Source organism: Aegilops tauschii, chromosome 4 (assembly GCF_002575655.3).
Source record: "Aegilops tauschii subsp. strangulata cultivar AL8/78 chromosome 4, Aet v6.0, whole genome shotgun sequence".
In the NCBI taxonomy this organism is placed as follows: Eukaryota; Viridiplantae; Streptophyta; class Magnoliopsida; order Poales; family Poaceae; genus Aegilops; species Aegilops tauschii.
In genome coordinates, this window is record NC_053038.3 from 264,589,260 (window position 1) to 264,611,624 (window position 22,365).

The following is a 22,365-nucleotide window of genomic DNA, read 5'->3' on the forward strand; positions in this document are numbered from 1 at the left end:
TATTGATGCATTTTATGTGTTTGTGAGCCATTGGAAACATAGTTTGATAATTCTTGAAGGGTGAACCAAGTACTATTGATGCATTCCCCTTGGTTGTGTAGAAGAACGAATCAATCACATATATACATGGAAACATATTATATATAAGTTGAAAACATATTATATATAAGTTGGAAACATATTATATATAAGTTGGAAACATGCCACATATGATGAAATGATGTCGACAAAAATTGGGACGACTTCAAGTAGGTGGCGGTCGTTGACGACGCTATGGAGAGAATGATGCCGTGCTGGAGATCGATATTATGAGATGATCGATCTCACATGGCCGCTCACTGAGCCAAGGGATTGACCATCAAACTCTCACTCACGGTCGTCGGGGCCAAGGGATTGACCATCAAACTCTCACTCACGGTCATCGGGGCATGTGTGCACTTTTGTTGTTGTTGATCTTGGAGGATCAAGATCACGGCGGCGTCGATAATCACCGTCTCCATAGATCACGGCCATAACGTCGTAGAAAATTAGCCGGATCTCCTCATCTACGGGGAGACGCTTCCCGTCAATGTACTCGCCAATGAGATGATCCCCATGGCGGCGGCGGTGGCGGAGGCAACAGTGATGGGTGTGAATCTTTCGGGATGGCGGATGTTGCGGTTACCCTTGCTAGGACGTGGTAATGTGGGGGTTCATAGGATTATGAACCTTGCTATACGTACGATAAATTCGTGCCGAACACTCCATACAATTAAAGATAGCCATAGATGATTCAGTTTGTGGGCCCTAGTATTTAGAGATGATCTCAGTCTGATCGTACTGTTGTCCGACAAAAAGACATCGTACGTAGACTAGTTTCGTAGGATTATATAGCTTGCTTCCAAGGTGTTGGATCTTTTTCCAAAATCCATCGGAGGGACAGAGGTCTGACACGAGGCGTGGGATCATACTACTGATATAAAGCGTTTCCCTAATATAAATAAGTAAGTGGCGACGTCATCAGGATACACAATCCTATGCCGGTGAAGGGTGGAATTATCCCTTCTCCGGCATCATTTAATCCTGGGATATACTCTCCCACGCCCGCTCGAATTTCTTCCAACGAACCTTCCTAATCAGCCATCCCTAATACACAAATCCGTGTGAGTTCTGTCGAGCCTCCTCGGTTATCTTGGTTCTTGCTTGGATCGTGGACAGATCCTTTCTTTTCGAGCTCTGATTTGTGAGCTTGGTTTGTTGTTTCTCTGGTTCAGATTACCCAGGAGATTTGATCTCTTCAGGGTGTTCTTATACGTCGAATCTGGGGCGAAATCAGAGGTATTATTGGGCGGTGTCGCTTCCGATCCTGCCAAGGTGGTTTGTTTATTTTATCCCGCGGCATTAGCTTGTTGGATTGTCGTAAAGTTCGGATTCTCAGCAGGGACACAAGTTAGATAGGGACAATCCCGAATTTGGGGATTGGGAAGTTCCCGATTTCTTGAAGAATTGGTTGGAGTTTTGAGGTGAAATCAATAAAGGTTAGGAGGTGCATATTCTTGATAATTTCTCCTGATTGTTAATTGAGTGAAAAGATTGTTCTTTGAGATGGATGGTCGTGGTCGCCCGGAATTCTCATGCTAGAGGTTCCAGTGTTTCATGGTCTGATGATCTGTGCCGCGCAAAAGCTCCCAGATTGTGGGCAAAATGTATGCCGTCGGAAAGGTCTTGTACAGTGTCGCCGGTCCATTCCACCCATTTGGCGGTGCGGTCGACATAGTTGTTGTGCAGCAGCAGGACGGCAGCTTCAAGAGCTCGCCGTGGTATGTGCGATTTGGCAAGTTCCAGGGGGTTCTCAAGACAAGGGAGAAGGTGGTAAACATTGCTGTGAATGGTGTCGAAGCCGGGTTTCACATGTACTTGGATAGCAATGGTGAGGCTCACTTTCTCAGGGATGCAGACTCAATTACTGCAGAAGGGGATTTTGTTGTGTCCACTTCATCTTTGGGGGATGAACGGGAGGTGCTGATGCAGGATGCACAGTTAAGGAAATCCAAGAGCACTTCTTGTGATATCTCAACCATGGAGGCCAGTGCTGGGGATGGGAAGATGCCTGCGAGGACAGTCTCAAGACAGAGCACCATACTTGAGCGGATGTTTGGACGGAAACCAAATAAGGACAATGCCCCTGCTGTGGATAGTGTGTGCTCATTAGAGCGTGCGGAGATTGCAGCCGAACTCCTTGATGCAAAGTGGTCGACAAATCTCTCGCATGGTTCGGAAGCTCCTAGTTCTGATCATGAACCTTCCAGTAGTCATCTGAGAGATGCTGGCAATGGTAATCAAGGGGAAACCGCAAAAATGGTATTGCCAGATTGTAGCTTGGATCATGACAAAGCAATGGGCTCTAATTGTGACAATGTGAACAGCACTGTTGGTAGCCCACATGGAGGAAGCAGGAGTTCAGGAGATGAAAAGGCGCACTGTATACAAACCACTAGTGTCGAGGAGGAGATTGTTGCCATTTATGCACATAAGACTGATGGGATCATGTCAACTATAGACTGGCCAGGACCAGAATATATGTCAAATGATTTGGATACAGGTAAAAGTATCAATGAGTCTGTTGATACTCAAGGTGAGTTGCAGCGTAATCTTGAAGATGTTACAGTAAGGGAAATGCATACGGAGGTTTTTTCCAATGGTATTTTTGAAATTCATGCAATTGAAACAGGCATTACTGATTGTAAAAGTGAAGTGGTTTCACAGTTGGTTGCTGTTGATTCCGACAAGTTCAACCAAAATTTTACTGAAGCAAATTCACCAACTTTTAGCACAATCACATATTTATCAAGTGAAACGCATGATGGTTCATCGATTGCTTGTGGTCATAAGGCATGCCAAGAGAAAGTGGTCATTATAAGTACCTCGGAGACTCTGGAGAGCTCATATGATGTGTCCAATATTTTGGCTGATGAAGTTCATTATGCTGAAGGTAACTCATTGGCTGATGGTCTACAGTTTGAAGAGTGTTCCAGAGTCTCCAGTGGAAAATTGGAACAGGAAGATGTCAAGGAAAGGTCACTGTCAAATCATAGTTCTAGCAATAAAGAAGACTTGTATAACTTGGGTGTTCCAGAAGTTTCTGTTTTTGATGACTCTAGTTCTCAAACCTTCCAAGCTAATCTTCCTGATAAGGATATTTCTGTCAGTACTCTTGTCAATGATCACATGGATATTTCTGTGAACACTGTTGCAAATGATCATAATACCAGCTCATCTCATGATTTAGCTTGTCAGCATGGTCTAATATTTCCTGATGCTTCTCCTGGTGGTATAGATATATTGAGTTATGTGCATGAAAATGATTCTGACGATGTAGCAAAGGATTCCACGGTGAATACTAAAACATGCTATGGGGAACATGATGTTTCTTTCAATCAGCCACCAAAAATTCAAAGTGTGGCCGGAGAGTGCATTGCCCAAACACATGATGTCCCTAATAAAGTGGAAGGTGAAGTTTCATCAATTATTTTTGATTTTTCCAGTTTGAGCAAAGTCGACACAGAAAATATCAAGCTAGAATATGATGAGAACCGATCTGGTTCTGCAAGTGGAGTTGACATTGAGCTTGTGCCTGACAGGCCCGGAGAGTGCATTGCCCAAACACCTTATTTCCTTAATAAAGTGGAAGGTGAAGTTTCATCAATTGTTTTTGATTTTTCCAGTTTGAGCAAAATTGACACAGAAAATATCAAGCTAGAATATGATGAGAACCGATCTGGTTCTACAAGTGGAGTTGACATTGAGCTTGTGCCTGACGAGCCCGGAGAGTGCATTGTCCAAACACCTGATTTCCCTAATAAAGTGGAAGGTGAAGTTTCATCAATTGTTTTTGATTTTTCCAGTTTGAGCAAAGTCGACACAGAAAATATTAAGCTAGAATATGATGAGAACCGATCTGGTTCTGCAAGTGGAGTTGACATTGAGCTTGTGCCTGACGAGCCAAGGGACGAAGCAGAAGCACTTATGTCTTTATCTGCTTGCCGTAATAAATTAGAAGATGAATCTTCACCAATTATTTCTGATTTTTCCAATTTGAGCACAGTCGAAGCAAAAAATGCCAACTTGGAAGATAATGAGAACAGACCTAGTTCCACAAGGGGAGTTGAATTAGTGCCTGTGCCTGAGGACCCAAGGGATAAAGCAGAAACAATTGTGCCGCCCTGTAAGTTTGTAGATGAAATTCAGTTTCAATTTAGTGACACTACAAGTTTTTCTGGCAGAAAGACTATGGATGGTATAGTAGCTAATAAAGCAGCAATTGAACGAGTGCATAATGCAGCTGATGGTGATGCAGGTGAAGGAGTAAACGACATTGATCTCGAAAATAAATCAGAAAACAATCCTGATTTTTCAAGGCCCGAGATTATCCTTGTTCCTATTCCTGGAAGTGGGTTGCATCCATCTGATAATAATCTGGAGGCCAAATCTGCACCAAATATCCGTTCTCACATACACGATCTTGAAAGATCTGATAATTTTCGAGTAAGTCAGTCACTGTACAATGGTAAGAATAGCGAGGTTGATCCAGTCAAGAGTAAAAACTCTGGCTTTCCAGAGCAGGAACTAGAAGGCACTAGTCAGTCAAAAGAAAATAGTGCCCCAACGGATAAAGCAGAAACAATCGTGCCGTCCTGTGAGTTTGTAGATGAAATTCAGTTTCAATTTAGTGGCACTACAAGTTTTGCTGATAGAAAAACCCTGGATGATATAATAGCTAATAAAACAGCATGTGAAGGAGTGCATGATGAAGCTGATGGTGATGCAGATGAAGAGGGAGGGAATGACACTGATCTCGGAAATGAATCAAAAAAACATTCTGATTTGTCAAGGCCTAAGATTATCCTTATTCCTAATCCTGGAAGTGAGTTGCATCTATGTGATAGTAATCTGGAGGCCAAATCTGCACCAAATCTCTGTTCTCACATAAACGATCTTGAAAGCTCTGATGGTTTTCAAGTAAGTCGCTCACTGTACAATGGTGAGAATAGTGGGGTTGATCAAGTCGAGAGTAAGAACTCTGGCTTTTCAGAGCAGGAACTAGAAGGCACTAGTGAGTCAAAAGAAAATAGTGGCCTGTGTGAGCTCATCAACAGTCCAGTGCCTGATAACAAGCACTCTGATGACCTGAAAGACGATTCGTTCAACCCTTTTGTGGGTGAGTTTGTTTTACTATATGAGCTAATACGTCTGTGCGCTATAGTAGGCGTTAATGATATTTATTTTGTTCTGCAGATTAAATGTGATGCTTATCTCTTACTCTTAGTAATAATTCTGTTCTGCGGCATGTGCAGTGAATTTTGTAGATATACTCATATTCATCAATTTCAGGGGACTGGATTCAGTTTCATTTTTTACTTTTGCCTGCAATATTGTATGTGTCAGTGTAATAATCGCTAGCTGTGTCATTTTTGTAGAATTATCCCTATGCAGGCACTTGTTATCTGAAGGCATGGGAGCAGATGCTGCGTGCAAAACCTTTGATGCTGAGAAGATAACCTTAGAGAAGTTCCGTGCCATGGAGCAGTCATTGATAAGAAATGGCAAGCTAGTTGTTAGGATTTCTGGCCGTTACTTTCCCTGGGATGTAGCTGCACCTGTCGTACGGGGGATGGTTTCTTTTAGAGAGGAACAGCTCTTTGAACACCAAGGTATGATAAAGGTGGAGCGAGTTGAGCCAAGCACAACACAAGGTGGCAGCTGGAGAATTTGGCCATTTAGTTTCAAAAGAACGAGGACTATTAACAGCATCCAGCCAGTTTGTGAGAGCACAGTCGCGAGTACTTTGTCCATTCCTGTTAGAGAGTCGGATGGAGAAAGAAATAAAGCCAGTGCAAAGATGATGGAGAGGAAGGTGCGATCGCTCACTCCAACATCTGAGGAGCTTGCGTCTCTTCATCTCAGAGAGGGCAGGAACATTGTGACATTTACCTTCTCCACTGCTATGCTTGGGACGCAGCAGGTTAGTTGCCATTCTTTCATCATCACACTTGATTTGCCCATGCAGTTTCTCATCCTCCCCGCCTTTTCGACAGGTAGATGCTCACATATATTTATGGGAATGGAATGCACACATTGTCATATCAGATGTTGATGGAACTATCACCAAGTGAGTTGGGCAAATCCAGTTGGCATTTTTTTTGAATCCGTCTCCTGAATGCCAGGAACATAATGATTTATAAATACTCCATTTGATTTGATTAACTTCTTATTACCTTTTCAGTTTTAAAACGACATTTTGTGTTAAATAAAAAGTGGTAATATATAAGTAAAAGAGTTTGGAAAAATAACGTCCTGTTTTTTGGTTGATGGAACTTATCCTATCTGCTTACAAGAGGGAGGGAAGAACATGAACGTTTTTTTTCTTATTCCAAACATTCAAATATGTATTTTGTTCACTGCAAAATAGGGGCATTTTGTTCTTATTCCATACATTCAAATATTTATAACTGTAACTATAAATGCAGGTCTGATGTTCTAGGTCAGTTCATGCCAATGGTTGGTGTTGATTGGTCTCAAAATGGAGTTGCTCATTTATTTTCTGCAATAAAGGTATGCAGCAAGACAGAAGTATTATATTTCATTCCCAGATATAGCTCAAGACAGTCGCAATTGATCCATTATATATCATCTTTTCTCCAACTACAGAAGATTTTCCAAATGCCTGACGAATTGCATATGTTTGTTTTTCTGTGTGAATTTTTGCAGCAAGCTGCCTCTAAAATGTTTTTAATTGTGTTTGTTCTTATGGCCTTCCACAGGAAAATGGATATCACCTGCTTTTTCTAAGTGCGCGCTCAATTTCACAGGCCCACCTAACAAGGCAGTTTCTTTTCAACCTAAAGCAGGTATTAAAAATTTCTCCCACCCTTTGTTCATCTGTCTGTGCCCGAAAGTCACAAGTGGTGATAATACTTTATATGTTGAATACCCAATTATCTAATAAAGAGTGCCAAGTGTTGATCTATCTCATTCTACCCACATGTCAATATGGATTTCAGGACGGAAAAGCACTTCCTGACGGCCCTGTCGTGATATCTCCTGATGGCCTCTTTCCATCTTTGTACAGAGAAGGTGAGCACTAGCCTTTTATACTAGGGACAGACATTAAAAAACTAGTATAGCACAGTTTTTTCTTTAGTGCCAAGTTTGAGTTTCTGAAGTGATGAGGACAGTGCTGAGGAATCTGGAGGCTGCTGAATTTAGTTTGATCTGTGCCAAGTGAATGTGTATTGAAACCACCGTTGTTTGACATTGTTTTGCAGTTATCAGAAGAGCTCCTCATGAATTCAAGATCTCATGCCTAGCGGTGAGTAACTGACTAGTCCCTAAGACATAAAAATCGAGAAGAAAAGACAACTATTGTTAGAGTACGTAATGAGCCTAATGGACCTGGGATGGCGGTATAGCCCGTTAGTCTTAGGGTTAATTAGAGATAAGGGTCGCTTGCTTAGGGGTCAAATAAGCCTTGCTTGAGAGTCAAGTAAACTTCTCTATATAAAAAGAGGAGATGTATCAATCTAATCAAGCAAGAATTAAGAAGGAAATCCCTTCCCTCTTACCCGGCCGTGGGCAAAAGGCCCCCGGCCGGCCCTCTCGCGCCCTCCTTCTAGCAGCGCCATACCAATTTGGTATCAGATAGCTTCGGTGCGATCATGTCCTCGTCGCCGCTCACCCCGACCCTCCCGCTGCCGACCGCGACGACCGCCCTGATGGCCACCACGGCCAGCGCCCCACTCTTGCCGGTGTCGGTCACCTCCGCCGCGCCCGTACCCGTCGTCTTCACCCCGGAGGAGATGACGGCTGCCATCCGGGATCTCACCCAGGCGGTCGCGGGCATCTACACGTTCCTCGCGAGATCCTATGGGCTGCAGCCGCCTGTGCCCTTCACAACCGCCCCGCCGCCGCAGCAGCAGCCGCCGTGGCAGCCGCCATCCTCGGCGACCCCCGTCGCCGCTGCCATGCAGCAGCTGCCATGCAGCAGCTGCCGTGGCAGCCGCTACCAGCAACAAACCCCGGCGCCTCCGCCATGCAGCAGCTGCCGTGGCAGCCGCCACCAGCGACGAATCCCGGTGCCTCCACCATGCAGCAGGGGTAATAGCTGCACCCGCCGCCACCGGCGACCGCGACCCTGGGCATCCCGACGACGGTCCCGGGGGGTGCCCATCCACCAGGTCCGGTTTTCTCCGTCGCTGTCTCCGTTACCGGCCTGGCTCGCTGGGTCCCTTGAGCCGGTATACACGACGGCCTCGGTCGGGCCGTACGTGCTGGCCCCTCTGGCGACGCACCCGGCCATGCAGTTTGGCGGGTCATCGGGCTATGCCGAGCCCTTCACCAGCGTCGACGGGCCCCTGTTCCAGGGCGGCACCCTGATGCCCGCCTACTCGGCCCCGTCATCCTCGCTGCTCCGTGCTGACGCGGCGCACCCGCCCGTCGTCCACGTCCAGACGCCACCAAGATTCTCCAAGTTGGGAGTTCGCGACCCATGATGGCACCATCGACCCCTTGAATTGGCTCAACCAATGCGACCAATTTTTCAGGGGACAGCGCACGCTCGCGTCCGACCGCACCTGGATCGCTTCATATCATCTCCGAGGAGCCGTGCAGACGTGGTACTACGCTCTCAAACAGGACGAGGGCGGCATGCCACCATGGGAGCGCTTCCGCGATTTGTGCCTCTTGCGCTTCAGTCCGCCTATACGCGGGAGCCGCCTGGCGGAGCTTGTGCGCCTTCCGTTCCTCACCACAGTGCAAGACTTCGCCGACCGCTTCCAGGCACTGGCGTGCCACGCCCCCGGCGTTTCGGCTCGGCAGCGGGCTGAGCTCTTCGTCGGCGGCCTACCGGACCACATCCGCGTGGACGTGGAGATGCGCGGGCCACAGGACCTCCAGACGGCCATGTACTACACCGCGCGTTCGAGCGTCGCGCGGTGGTCACCCAGCAGGCGCCACCGCCCCGGGCCGCTGGGCCGCCACCCTGGCTGGAAGTTCCCGCGCAGGGTCGGCCTGCCCAGGCTTCCGCGGCACCCCTCGCCGCGGCTGTGGCACGCTCGTTCCGCCGGCTCACCCCGTCCGAGCAACTCGAGCGTCGCCGCCAAGGGTGTGCTTCAACTGCGATGAGCCCTACGTACCGGGCCACATCTGCCCGCGACTCTTCTACCTGGAGGCTGCAGACTACGTTGAGGAGGACCCCGCCGCCACCGGGCTCAGCAACCAGCCCGCCCCAGTTGACGCGGAGGTGTTTGGCGACCGTTGATCTTCCCCACTTTCCAGCTCGAGGACGAGCTGTTTGTGCAGGCGGGGAGAAATGTTATGACCGGCATATTAGGGGCTTAGCCCAGTTAGTTGTGGCCCAGTTTATCTTATCGTTATTAGGGGCTTACCGCTTAGCCCAATTATCTTATTAGGAGGATTATATAAACTCGTGTAAGGACCCGTTTTGGGATTAAGCAAGAAGCAATCATATTTGCTCGGCTTCCTTAGGGAGCCGGGAGACCTGACCCTAGCCGCCGCCCCTGCTCTCTCTCTCTCTCGCGCGCGCACACGCAACAACGGCGCCCCAGCGCCGGTGACCATGCCTTCCTCCACGCAATCCCTCCTTCCACCCCTACAACCTAAGACCACGCCCTGGTAGGGATCCGGTTCCTACCAATTTGGTAGTGTTAGAGTACTTAATGCGTCTAATGGGCCTGGGCTAGCGGTATAGCCCGTTAGTCTTAGGGTTAATTAGAGATAAGGGTCGCTTGCTTAGGGGTCAAGTAAGCCTTGCTTGGGAGTCAAGTAAACCTCTTTATATAAAGAGAGGAGATGTCAAGTAAGCCTTGCTTGGGAGTCAAGTAAACCTCTTTATATAAAGAGAGGAGATGTATCAATCTAATCAAGCAAGAATTAAGAAGGAAATCCCTTCCCTCTTGCGCCGCAGCGGGCAAAAGGCCCCCGTCCGGCCCTCTCGCTCCCTCCTTCTAGCAGCGCCATAACAATTTGGTATCAGCTAGCTTTGGTTCGATCATGTCTTCACCGCCGCCCAACCCGTCTCTTCCGCTGCTGGGATTCTCCATCGCGCCCGCCCCCGCCGTCCTCACCCCGGAGGAGGTGTCCGGGGCGCTGCGGGACATAACCCAGGCGGTCCAGGAGATCCGCCTGTTCTTGGCCGGGTCCTACGGGCTGCACCCGGCTGCGCCGCCCATCGCCGCCACCGCGCCGTCGTGGCTGCTGTGGCAGCCGCTGCACCAAGCGGCCTCCGCCGCGCTCGCTGGGCCGCTGTCATCCACCGCCCCGCCCTGGCTGCAGTGGCAGCCGCCGCTCCTGGCGGCCTCCGCCGCGCTCGGCGCTCCGCCGCAGCAGCCGCTGCCGCTGCCCCAGGGCGTCCCCGCCACGTTCGCCGGGCCGCTGCAGCAGCCGTTGTAGCTGCCATCCACCGCCACCACCGCCCCGCCCTGGCTACAGTGGCAGCCGCCGCTCCTGGCGGCCTCCGCCGCGCCCGGCGCTCCGCTGCAGCAGCCACCGCCGGTCAGCTCCGGCTCCGCATCGACCGCGCCGGCGGGAGTCCCGATCCATCAGATCAAGTTCCCGCCGTCGCCATTACCGCTTCCCCAGGGCGTCCCCATCCAGCAGATCAAGTTCCCGCCGCCGCCGTCACCGCTTCCGGCTTGGATCACTACCCGCCACGTGTCGGCGGCGGTGAGGCTGCAGGCTGCTGTGCGCGGCCTCCTAGTGCGTCGGCGTGTGCGGGGGATGCATGGTCTGTAGCTGCCGCTCCTCCCAGCTGCGCTTCGCTGCGCAAAGGACCTCGATCTCGTCCGCTGCGTCGGGGATCTTGGGCATGCGGTTTCCCCCACGGGCAGTGGGCATGCCGTTTTCCCCGCGGGCAGCGACCTAAAAGTCTGCGACATCGGCAGTTGGGGGGGCGCACCCCTCTTCGTCATTCTCCATCGCAAGCCCTCCACTTATCTCTGTGCGGTGCAGACCAACAACCGTCCGGCGGGGAGAAGGCATGGTGTCACCGACAGGAGCGCACCGCGTAGCACCACTGCATTCCGCCGCCGGTCGCTGCGAGGGCGGCTTTGCTGGTCGCTCTTGCGACCACTTCTAGGTGGCCATACACATGCACTCCTTTTGTCTAGATGGTGTCCATGGGATCCAGGTGGCTGTACACGTGCACGTTCGACGTGCGGATGGTGTCCACTTTTTTTAAGGGGTCCAAAATAAAGTGTCCCAGTCCATTTCAGGTTGAGAGTAATAAAACAAGCCGAGATGTAAAAGGCTTGTTTTTAGGTGTTAGGTTTGTGTCGCGTCGAGTCATGGTTATAAGTTGGTTAGGCTGCAGCTCGAGGACAAGCTGCATGTCCAGGTGGGGTGTAGTGTTAGAGTATGTATGGGCCTGGGCTGACGGTATAGCCTGTTAGTTTTAGGGTTAATTAGAGATAAGGGTCGCTTGCTTAGGGATCAAGTAAGCCTTGCTTGAAAGTCAAGTAAACCTCCCTATATAAAGAGAGGAGACGTATCAATCTAATCAAGCAAGAATTAAGAAGGAAATCCCTTCCCTCTTGCCCGGCCGTGGGCAAAAGGCCCCTGGCCGGTCCTCTCGCGCCCTCCTTCTAGCAGCGCCATAACAACTATGTAGTAATAAAGTGTTGCATACATACAGGATATCAAAGCACTATTTCCTCCTGACTCGCATCCTTTCTATGCGGGATTTGGGAATAGAGATACTGATGAGCTTAGTTACCTCAAGGTTGGGATTCCCATGGGCAAGATCTTCATAATTAATCCCAAGGTAAGAAATGAAAAACATGTGCATTTGCATAGTGTGAATAAAGTCCAGTAAGTGAAGGCATTTGTTTGTTTATATTTGTGGTTTGGTGCAGGGTGAAGTTGCTGTGAATCGCCGGGTGAATACCAAATCATACATGTCCCTGCATGCTCTTGTGAATCGGGTGTTCCCTCCTCTATCGTCACCACCGGAGCAGGTCTGTCTGTCGTGTTTTCTGATTCTTGACTTGAATTTCATCAGTGTGTTTTGTACCTTGACCTGATGGTGGTGACTCCAGGAGGACTACAACACCTGGAATTACTGGAAGATGCCAGTCGCTGATATTTGAGGTGCAGTCTGGGCACAATGCTCTATGGCGCACAGCAATGTCCATAAGAAGGCGAAGGCAGAGGGGTAGTGCAGCGAGGTATCGTTGTCATAACCTGTTGTGTTCCCTGCCTGCTACGGAGTAGTAGTAGTTTCTTGCAGGAGGTCAATCCTCACATATACATTGTCTTGTGTTTCCACAGGCCAATGAATGGTTGGCGAATGCTCCTAATGCAAGATGAAGGTGTGTATAATACGGAGTAGGCAACAACATAGTCTGTACGAGCGATGCCATCATATTGCAGCTTGGTTGAAAATGGGAGGTCCCTTGAGTTGGTTTCTTCTTCCTTGCTGTACTATCGTAGTAGTACTAATTTTGTACTAGAACAACAAAACAAGAATTCAAATATCATCAAGCCTGTAGGATTGGATGCTGGTGATGACGTTGCGTTTTGCACATGTCAATCTTGTTATTTTAATTTTGTCTGCCTCTGCCCGTGGACAATTTATTTGCAAAATAAATATAGCGTCAATATTGATCGTTCCCTCCTGTTCCTGTTCCAGTCAGTTTGCTAGGTTCTCCTGCTATTTGCTTCGTTTTTTTTCCTTCTGTTTATAGGAAATTGGTTCTGGCTTTAATAATTCGGATTTGCTATGTCACATGTACTCCGTTTGCTAGTTAAAACGGAGTAGATGTGAAGTAGTTATCTCACATCCAACTTTCTAACCACATGATTTAGAAATCAATATTCGTGTCTTTAGGTCCTTTTCTGTTTGTTCAAAGTGCTTGAGGGCGTCATGCACCTACTCTATCGTTTGTTCCGATCGGACTCAACGATCGACTCGACGACACGAGCATGTATTTTGTTCGCTTCAGCGTTGACCCATTTAAGCACTGATGGACGCCGTGTTGCTTTTGTTGTGCTCCTGTGTGTTTGCAGGTGCATGCGTAGGTCGTGGAGCTGGCTCACGACTGTCTCAGTATAGCCGGTCCTAAGCCCGGGTAAAGAAGGAAGATTGTGATAGGCTTGGGGAGTCACCGTAAAAACTCAGCCATTCTTATAGGGATGAAACCCAAAAGATTTTCGTTGGGGCGTAACCCTCTCAGCGACACACCACATTGGAACCCGGGCGTGATGCAAAATGGGCAAGGGCCTTGCCGTCACCCCCCAGATGGCGCGCCGTATCATGATCCGGATACGGTGGCAAGTGAGCGAGGATCGGGTCATTGCATCCTTAGTGGCGCGCTACATCGGCGCCCGGATGTAGTGGAAAATGAGCAAGGGTCTTCGCATTCGACTCAACGAGTGCGAAGAAATGAAGCTAGCCGAGCCTAGGAGGATTCGCTTAGGTAGCTGGAACGTAGGGTCTCTGACAGGGAAGCTTCGGGAGCTAGTTGATGCAGCGGTGAGGAGAGGTGTTGATATCCTTTGCGTCCAAGAAACCAAATGAAGATGACAGAAGGCGAAGGAGGTGGAGGATACCGGCTTCAAGCTGTGGTACACGGGGACGGCTCCAAACAGAAATGACGTAGGCATCTTAATCAACAAGAGCCTCAAGTATGGAGTGGTAGACGTCAAGAGATGTGGGGACCGGATTATCCTGGTCAAGCTGGTAGTTGAGGACTTGGTTCTCAATGTTATCAGCGCGTATGACCCGCAAGTAGGCCACAATAAGAACACCAACAGGGAGTTCTGGGAAGGCCTGGAAGACATGGTTAGGAGTGTACCGATTGGTGAGAAGCTCTTCATAGGAGGAGACCTCAATGGCCACGTGGGTACATCTAACACAGGTTTTGAAGGGGCGCATGGGGGCTTTGGCTATGGCATCAGGAATCAAGAAGGAGAAGATGTCTTAAGCTTTGCTCTAGCCTACAACATGATTGTAGCTAACACCCTCTTTAGAAAGAGAGAATCACATCTGGTGACTTTTAGTAGTGGCCAACACTAGCCAGATTGATTTCATCCTCTCGGGAAGAGAAGATAGGCGTGCGTGCCTAGACTGTAAGGTGATACATGGAGAGAGTGTTGTACCCCAGCATAAGCTGGTGGTTGCTGACTTCCGCTTTCGGATTCGTGTCCAGCGGGATAAGCATGCCAAAGTCGCTAGAACGAAGTGGTGGAAGCTCAAGGGAGAGGTAGCTCAGGCGTTCAAGGAGAGGGTCATTAAGGAGGGCCCTTGGGAGGAAGGAGGGGATGTGGACAATGTGTGGATGAAGATGGCGACTTGCATTCATAAGGTGGCCTCGGAGGAGTTTGGAGTGTTCAGGGGAAGGAGAAGCGAAGATAAGGATACCTGGTGGTGGAATGATGATGTCCAGAAGGCGATTAAAGAGAAAAAAGATTGCTTCAGACGCCTATACCTGGATAGGAGTGCAGACAACATAGAGAAGTACAAGATGGCGAAGAAGGCTGCAAAGCAAGCTGTTGGTGAAGCAAGGGGTCGGGCATATGAGGACCTCTACCAACGGTTAGGCACGTAGGAAGGCGAAAGGGACATCTATAAGATGGTCAAGATCCGAGAGAGGAAGATGAGGGATATGGGCCAAGTCAAATGCATCAAGGATGGAGCAGGCCAACTCTTGGTGAAGGACGAGGAGATTAAGTATAGATGGCGGGAGTACTTCGACAAGCTGTTCAATGGGGAGAATGAGAGTTCTACCATCGAACTGGACAACTCCTTTGATGAGACCAACATGCGTTTTGTGCGGCGAATTCAGGAGTCTGAGGTCAAGGAGGCTTTAAAAAGGATGAAAGGAGGCAAGGCGATGGGCCCTGATTGTATCCCCATTGAGGTGTGTAAAGGTCTCGGGGACATAGTGATAATATGACTAACCAAGCTTCTCAACCTCATTTTTCGGGCAAACAAGATGCCAGAAGAATGGAGACGGAGTATATTAGTACCAATCTTCAAAAACAAGGGGGATGTTCAGAGTTGTACTAATTACCGTGGAATAAAGCTGATGATCCATACAATGAAGCTATGGGAGAGAGTCATTGAGCACTGCTTAAGAAGAATGACAAGAGTGACCAAAAATTAGTTTGATTTCATGCCTCGGAGGTCGACCATGAAAGCCATTTTCTTGGTACGATAATTTATGGAGAGATATAGGGAACAAAAGAAGGACTTGCATATGGTGTTCATTGACTTGGAGAGTCCTATGATACGATACCGTGGAATGTCATGTGGTGGGCCTTGGAGAAACACAAAGTCCCAGCAAAGTACATTACCCTCATGAAGAACATGTACGATAATGTTGTGACAAGTGTTCGAACAAGTGATGTCGACACTGATGACTTCCTAATTAAGATATGACTACATTAGGGGTCAGCTTTGAGCCCTTATCTTTGTGCATTGGTGATGGATGAGGTCACAAGGGATATACAAGGAGATATCACATGGTGTATGCTCTTTGTGGATGATGTGGTGCTAGTTGACGATAGTCGGACGAGGGTAAATATAAAGTTAGAGTTATGGAGACAAACCTTGGAATCGAAAGGGTTTAGGCTTAGTAGAACTAAAACCGAGTACATGATGTGCGGTTTCAGTACTACTAGGTGCGAGAAGGAGGAGGTTAGCCTTGATGGCCAGGTGGTACCCCAGAAGGACACCTTTCGGTATTTGAGGTCAATGCTGCAGGAGGATGGGGGTATTGATGAAGATGTGAACCATCGAATCAAAGCCGGATGGATGAAGTGGCGCCAAGCTTCTGGCGTTCTCTGCGACAAGAGTGCCACAAAAGCTAAAAGGCAAGTTCTACAGGACGTTGGTTCGACCCGCAGTGTTATATGGCGCTGAGTGTTGGCCGACTAAAAGGCGACATGTTCAACAGTTAGGTGTGGCGGAGATGCGTATGTTGAGATGGATGTGTGGCCACACGAGTAAGGATCGAGTCCAGAATGATGATATACGAGATAGAGTTGGGGTAGCACCAATTGAAGAGAAGCTTGTACAACATCATCTGAGATGGTTTGGGCATATTCAGCGCAGGCCTCCAGAAGCTCCAGTGCATAGCGGACGACTAAAGCGTGCGGAGAATGTCAAGAGAGGGCGGGGTAGACCGAATTTTACATGGGAGGAGTCCGTTAAGAGAGACATGAAGGATTGGAGTATCACCAAAGAGCTAGCTATGGACAGGGACGCGTGGAAGCTTGCTATCCATGTGCCAGAGTCATGAGTTGGTTGCAAGATCTTATGGGTTTCACCTCTAGCCTACCCCAACTTGTTTGGGACTAAAAGCTTTGTTGTTGTTGTTGTTGTTGTTGTTTCTTTTTCCTCCTTTTTCTTCTTTTTTCTTTTGTCTGTTTTAAATTTGTAAACTTTTTAATTCATGATTTTTTAAATTTATAATTTTTTTCCATGGTTGTTACACTAGTGCAGAGACGTGCTATACAAATGGTTTTTACCCCCTTTCCGTGACAGAGTTTTAAACAGTCATCTTGCCTCTGTGTGCGATAGGGGATCCTTCCCACATGACGCAGAACCCGTCGCGATAGGTCCTTCGGTCACACACGCGAGGCAAAATGAGCTCGTGTGCGATCGGATGAGACATCGGAGACAATTATATAGGCTCAATTGTTTCCGTTCGTATGTACATCCTACAGAGTAAATCCCAGAAAAGCGTTTCCGTTCATATGTATATCACACATATTTTTTTACATGGAAACATTTGTCCAAGGTGGTCTAACGCAAACAGTTCTCTGGCGGAAGTCGTGTGTGATTGTTCATTGATCCAGCATGCCTACTTTCTAGAAACCGTGTAGGTTGTTAGAGTTCATCGCCCACAATGTTGTGTGAGAAACTGTCTGCAATAGAAAACCCCAATAAGCAGGCTAATTGGCCTATTTAATCTCTTTAGTAATCAAATTGACATTTCTTATAAAACACATCATATATTTCATATCTGTATTACGGTAACCAGGATTTCATAGTTGAATTACATCAGATAGCTTCAGCACTCAGTTACACCATATAAACATATAGCTGACGCCATTACACAACAGCACCAAGTTTCACATGCAACATCAGAAACCTTTGGAAAGTAGCATCATACACTGCAAATAGACAGATGAATCTCATCTAGGAAACTGCAGAAGCAGAAGGGGAGTATTGATCCTTCAGTGATGTTTGAATGTCCTTGCAACTTTAGGCCAGTGGCTATGGATAATTGCCCGCCCAACCTTCATCCTCTTGAGGAAGACTTCAATGTACCGTGGGTGTTGAATGAATAACTTCCTCGCCTCTTGACCATGCAAGTGGTTTGAGAGGTAATCATCGGTTAACTGCTTTGGAAAGGACTAAAAACAAAGATATGCGTAAATAGCTGTTCTAAATTTTAAAATGGCACAAGGGAAAAAAACAAGGTAAAAGAGTTAATACCATCCTATAGTTGACCGATGTCTTCTTCATTGTGCAAACAAAGATCTTGCAGTTATTTGTCGCAAGTTTCTTTATCCTAACAATCTTTCTGAATTTCTTGACTTGACTGATATTTATGGACATCTCATTTCTCCATATGCAAATTAGGTCGAACAGTGGGTCTACACCTCTAACAGCAGGACCTACATGTGCAAGACCAAATTGTTAAAAACCTAAATATTAGAATGATTCCTGCAATTGCACAATAATGTGCTATTAGCGAAAGTATCATGCATGTGCCAACCTCGATGGTAAACCTCAATGCCTCCCATTGTTTCCCTGCAACACATATAAGGCAGATCTTGATCAGGTTAACTGAGAGTTGGCATACTATCAGTAGAACATGTTAATGAAAAATAAACAAATTGCAGATCTAATAGATTATCTCGAGACACATGAAAAAGCCAGTTAACCAAACCAGGCATTCTAAACAACTTGGAAATAGAGCAATTGTATCTGTTTTCTCGTGTATTTAGTACATACAAATTTGATTTATTTCTCCCATGCATAACAATACAAAACTATACCAACAACAATTGAACATCAAATTGCAGAATTGAACCAAATAGTTAACTGGAAAGCAGAACAAATGAACCAAACAGTTAACTGAGCACCACATTGCAGAATAGAACATATACTAGAAGATAAGACAATTAACCAAACCAAGAATGCTTGAGAACTACTAGGAAATGTAGCAATTGCTGGACCAAACTATTAACTGAACATTACATTTTAGAAGATCAGATTGCATATTAACATTAAAGAGGACAATCCACTAGAAGGCACCGATGATGGCCTCGAGAAAACACCATAAACTTTATTTTAAAGTATCCAACCACGTGGCGGCATCGACGGTGGCCTCGAACGCGAGGTGCTCCTCCAAGATCTAGTGGTAGGCACGGATGGTAGCCATCGCGACCTCATCCGCGCGTGCGGCCACGATTTGCTTCTCCGCCGCTAGATGCTCCCGAAGTCCTGGCTATACTGCGTGCAAAATGGCTGTGGATGGCGCTTATTTGTAGGATGGGGAAGTTATTTGGGAGGAAGGTGTCGCGCCGTCAGTCGGGGCATGTGGGATGGAGGAGGATGATAGGAGTGGGGTGTGGATTACCTAACTATATCGACAAGGCCGTGCAGCAAGAAGAAGGGTCGCCGGCGAGGAGGAGGCCCTGCAAGTAAGTAGTGAAGGTTTGAACTTGGAAAGGAAGGAGGAACAATGGAAATGTGGCTTTTGGTCGGGGAGGGGGGTGGGGAGCTAGATATTTCCATGGTTGCTAAATTCTTTTGCTCGGTGCCGCGAGAAACTGGCACGCAAGTGTGGTTGAAGCACGAGCGGTAGACTATAAACGACGAAGCTTCCGGTGTAAGCAATACAAGAGGGTGCGCCAAGATATTTTATATCGCATCACACATGATTCTTGCTAGTAAACTGTTTGTGGTGTACCTGATTTTTTTCATTCTGATTTGAAAGATAAGATAGTGTTACGGAGGAAAGGACGATGTTTGAATTGCTAGAATTTATCAGCAGTGAACATGCAACTATATGAGTTTCATGTTAAATTTGGAATTATTCAGGGTTCACTTGGCCTTTTTTATACATTAACTGAGTTTCTAGGAATTTAATGTGCATAATTCAAATTTGAACTACAAGCACATGCTCCAATGCACCGAAATGAGTTGAAAATTCATATATGTGTCCTTGGGTGAATGTTTAGGTCCCATGCAAGAAATGGAAATGAATTTCAAACACCTCGGCATCGTGGCTCGGCCGGAAACATTGAGATACTTGGTTTCTAAATTCCTGTAAATCCAAAAATTGCCTGAAAATCACGAAACTTGACATGGTATCATGAAATGGCACCAACATGCCATGGTTAAAATTTTGTCCGATCTGGGACAAGTTTTGGTATAAGCTTCTTACAAACCGGAGATTCTCTCAAGAAGCCTCATGGTTCTGAGAGAGGACATGTCACCTCTGTGTGCGAAACGACATACACTGCCCCTTCCCGCCTTGATTTTTGTACAGAGGCAACATAGACCAGTAGGAGTATCGTGCTATATTTTGGAATTGATCCGGACTCATCTGGCCTTTTTTATACATTAATTGAGTTCTAGGCATTTAATGTGCTTAATTCAAATTTGAACTACAGGCACATGCTCCAGTGCACCAAAGTTGGTTGACAAATCATATGTGTGTCCTGAATGAATGTTTAAGTCCCATGCAAGAAATGAGAATGAATTTCAGACATCTGGTCGTCGTGGCTCGACCGGAAACATTGGGAAACTTGGTTTTTAAATTCCGGTAAATCCAAAAGTCGCTTGAAAATCATGAAACTTGGCATGGTGTCATGACATGGAACCAACATGCTGTGGTAAAATTTGTCCGATTTAGGACAAGTTTTGGTATAAGCTTCTTGCAAACCGGAGCTTCTCTCAAGAAGGCTCGTGGTTCCGAGAGGGAACCTGTCACCTCTGTGTGCAGAAACGACATACGCTGCCTCTTCCTGCCTTGATTTTTTTGCAGAGGCAACATAGGTCAATAGGAGTTTCGTGCTGAATTTTGGAATTACTTAGGGCTTTTTATACATTATTTGAGTTTTCTAGGCATTTAATGTGCATACTTCAAATTTGAACTACACGCACATGCTCCAGTGTGCCAAAATGGGTAGAAAAATCATATATGTGTCCTTGGGTGAATGTTTACATCCCATGCAAGAAATGAGAATGAATTTCAAATATCCGGGCGTCGTGGTCAGCCAGAAACATTGAGAAACTTGATTTTTAAATTCCTGTAAATCCAAAACTCGCCCGAAAATCATGAAACTCAGCATGTTGCCTTCACATGGCACTAATATGCTATGGTAAATTTTTGTCCAATTTGCGAATGCACACACATTAACAACCAACAAAGTCATTTTGGAACAAGAGCTGCCACATTGCAATCGGAAACAAAAGTATTATTGAAACCGTTGGCGTTCTACTAACCATTTACCTGCCCCCACGCGTCCCCTTTTTTATTGGCTAGGAGGCGCTGTGTGGGGTAGCTATTTGAGTACGGGAGGCGTGCGAGCAGACCCCTGCGCATGCTTATCGGGAGGCGAGCCCTTTGACCTCCATCTGCCACCCACCTTTCTCTCAACTTCTCCATTAATGGCGCCCGAGCCCCTGTTTTATTGGCGCTTAATGGTATGGCTATGTCTCACTCGACTCGGATTTAAGAGAGAAAAACAAAATCTAAAAAGAAAATTTTGCACGGATCTTGATGTAAGATCTAACGGACATATATAGCATCGACTGAGATTTAGCAAGACTGATATAAATATAATGATGATGGCAATGGATAATAATTATCTTACATATTTAGTAAGATAATTAAAAATGCCACATGCGGCAACGTTCAAAAGATCTGGGTCGCTGCTCTCTACTTTCTTGATGCATTGCTGCAGGGCGCAGAGTTCCTCCAACACCTTTCTTCATTGCCTCCACGACTAGTTCTGGCGGCGAGTGGCGACGATCTCTTTCATGTCCTCAATACGTTGTTTGGCAACAACCACGGATTCCTCCACCAGCCTTTCGGGCTCGATGCAGAGCATGGCATTCTCGTCCATAAGTTTCTTAACGATGACACCTGTCTTCTTCAACAAGGCATTGGTCTCCTTGTGCTGCTTCGACCTTCCGGCGATTTTCACCCTCAGCAGGTCACGCTCGGTGCGGAGCTTCGCCTTGTCATCCCTTAGTCTCCGAATGACACCGGTAGAATTATGAAACAAGGCATTTATCTCCTCCTGCAGCTTCGCCCAGCCAGAGTTCCAATCCATCAGGTTATTGAGCATAGCGCGCATGCGCCTGTGAGAGTCCTTGCCTGCCTGCGAGAGATCTTTCCAGGCCGTGCGGTGTGGGAGGACCTCTTTGCTGCATCCCGGCATCGCGGGACATCCACGCTACTTCTGCGCCACGGCCAGACCAGTCTGCTGCTTCGACAGTGCGGCGGGACCTCTGTGCTGCTTCAGCGATACGACGGGACCTCTGTGTTGCTTCAGCAGCGTGGCGGGACATCTCGGCTGCTTTCGTGGCGAGGCGGGACATCTCTCGTGCTTCCGCTTCCATTCTCGCCTCTCCCTGGTAATTTCTCAACCCAGAACTCCTACGGGCCATGGTAGACGCAAGGAACAATGAATAAATACTTGTTTGTTTGTTGATGAGGAATTGAGGAGGAATGTGCAGTCATCTTGGAATATGTAGTATTTGTAACCTAGTAATATCGCTGCTAAGTGGGAAACCGTTTAGGTTCTGATCGGTGTGAACAGGTTTGCAATTAAATATAGCATGGTAATTTGGAATGTGATGGAAGCAAGCTTAAAATTTATTGACGGTTCTAGTTTTGAAGTGCAACATGATTCCCAAATGGCGTAACATGGGCACACGTTCTCGGATGCGTACGTGGAATTTGCAACCATAGGATGCACTGAATCGGTGATACCAGCACACGACTTGTTCCATCAACCATGCACGCTCGTTATTACCATCGCGCACACTTCTTTTAATTAGAATGTGTGCACGTCTAGCGCACACACCTTGATCTGCCTGACCGTTTCTTTTTGTTGTGGCTAATTGCAAATAGTTCATCCGTGTGAAGTGTATGCCATCTATCGCACACACCTTGATTTGGCTGACTGTTTCTGTTGTTTTCGCTCATCGCGAACAGTTCATTCGAGTGAACTGTATGCCTTCTATCGCATACATGTTGACCTGGCCGACCGCTTCTGCTATGTTGCCTAATAAAAAACAATTCATCTGATTGAAATGTATGCCGTCTATCACACCCACCT

At 47.1% G+C, this 22,365-nt stretch overlaps 1 protein-coding gene across 3 annotated transcripts; it reads left to right on the top strand.

Moving 5' to 3' along the window:
- Positions 1-959: 959 nt before the first annotated feature.
- LOC109763026 (uncharacterized) lies at positions 960-12,663 on the top strand. Of its 3 annotated transcripts, none has more exons than XM_073496534.1 (12): positions 960-1,142; positions 1,254-5,197; positions 5,457-6,001; positions 6,075-6,148; positions 6,507-6,591; positions 6,801-6,887; positions 7,041-7,113; positions 7,305-7,348; positions 11,687-11,815; positions 11,907-12,008; positions 12,090-12,218; positions 12,322-12,663. In XM_073496534.1, the coding sequence occupies exons 2-11, from the start codon at positions 1,684-1,686 to the stop codon at positions 12,138-12,140; spliced, it is 4,704 nt and encodes a 1,567-aa protein (XP_073352635.1). In that variant the 5' UTR covers positions 960-1,142; positions 1,254-1,683; the 3' UTR covers positions 12,141-12,218; positions 12,322-12,663. The 3 variants fall into 3 exon arrangements, with proteins under 3 accessions (XP_073352635.1, XP_073352634.1, XP_073352636.1); XM_073496535.1 differs by having other exon boundaries at positions 1,003-4,204; positions 4,337-5,197; XM_073496533.1 differs by having other exon boundaries at positions 986-5,197.
- The last annotated feature ends 9,702 nt before the right edge of the window (positions 12,664-22,365 follow it).

What these genes read in the sequence shown, in the direction of transcription:
- LOC109763026 (XM_073496534.1), top strand. Translation starts at nt 1,684, where the DNA reads ATGTATGCCGTCGGAAAGGTCTTGTACAGTGTCGCCGGTCCATTCCAC. An exon ending in CTATGCTTGGGACGCAGCAG is followed by an intron (nt 6,002 to 6,074) that starts GTTAGTTGCCAT and finishes CCTTTTCGACAG; the next exon opens with GTAGATGCTCACATATATTT. An exon ending in TCCATCTTTGTACAGAGAAG is followed by an intron (nt 7,114 to 7,304) that starts GTGAGCACTAGC and finishes ATTGTTTTGCAG; the next exon opens with TTATCAGAAGAGCTCCTCAT.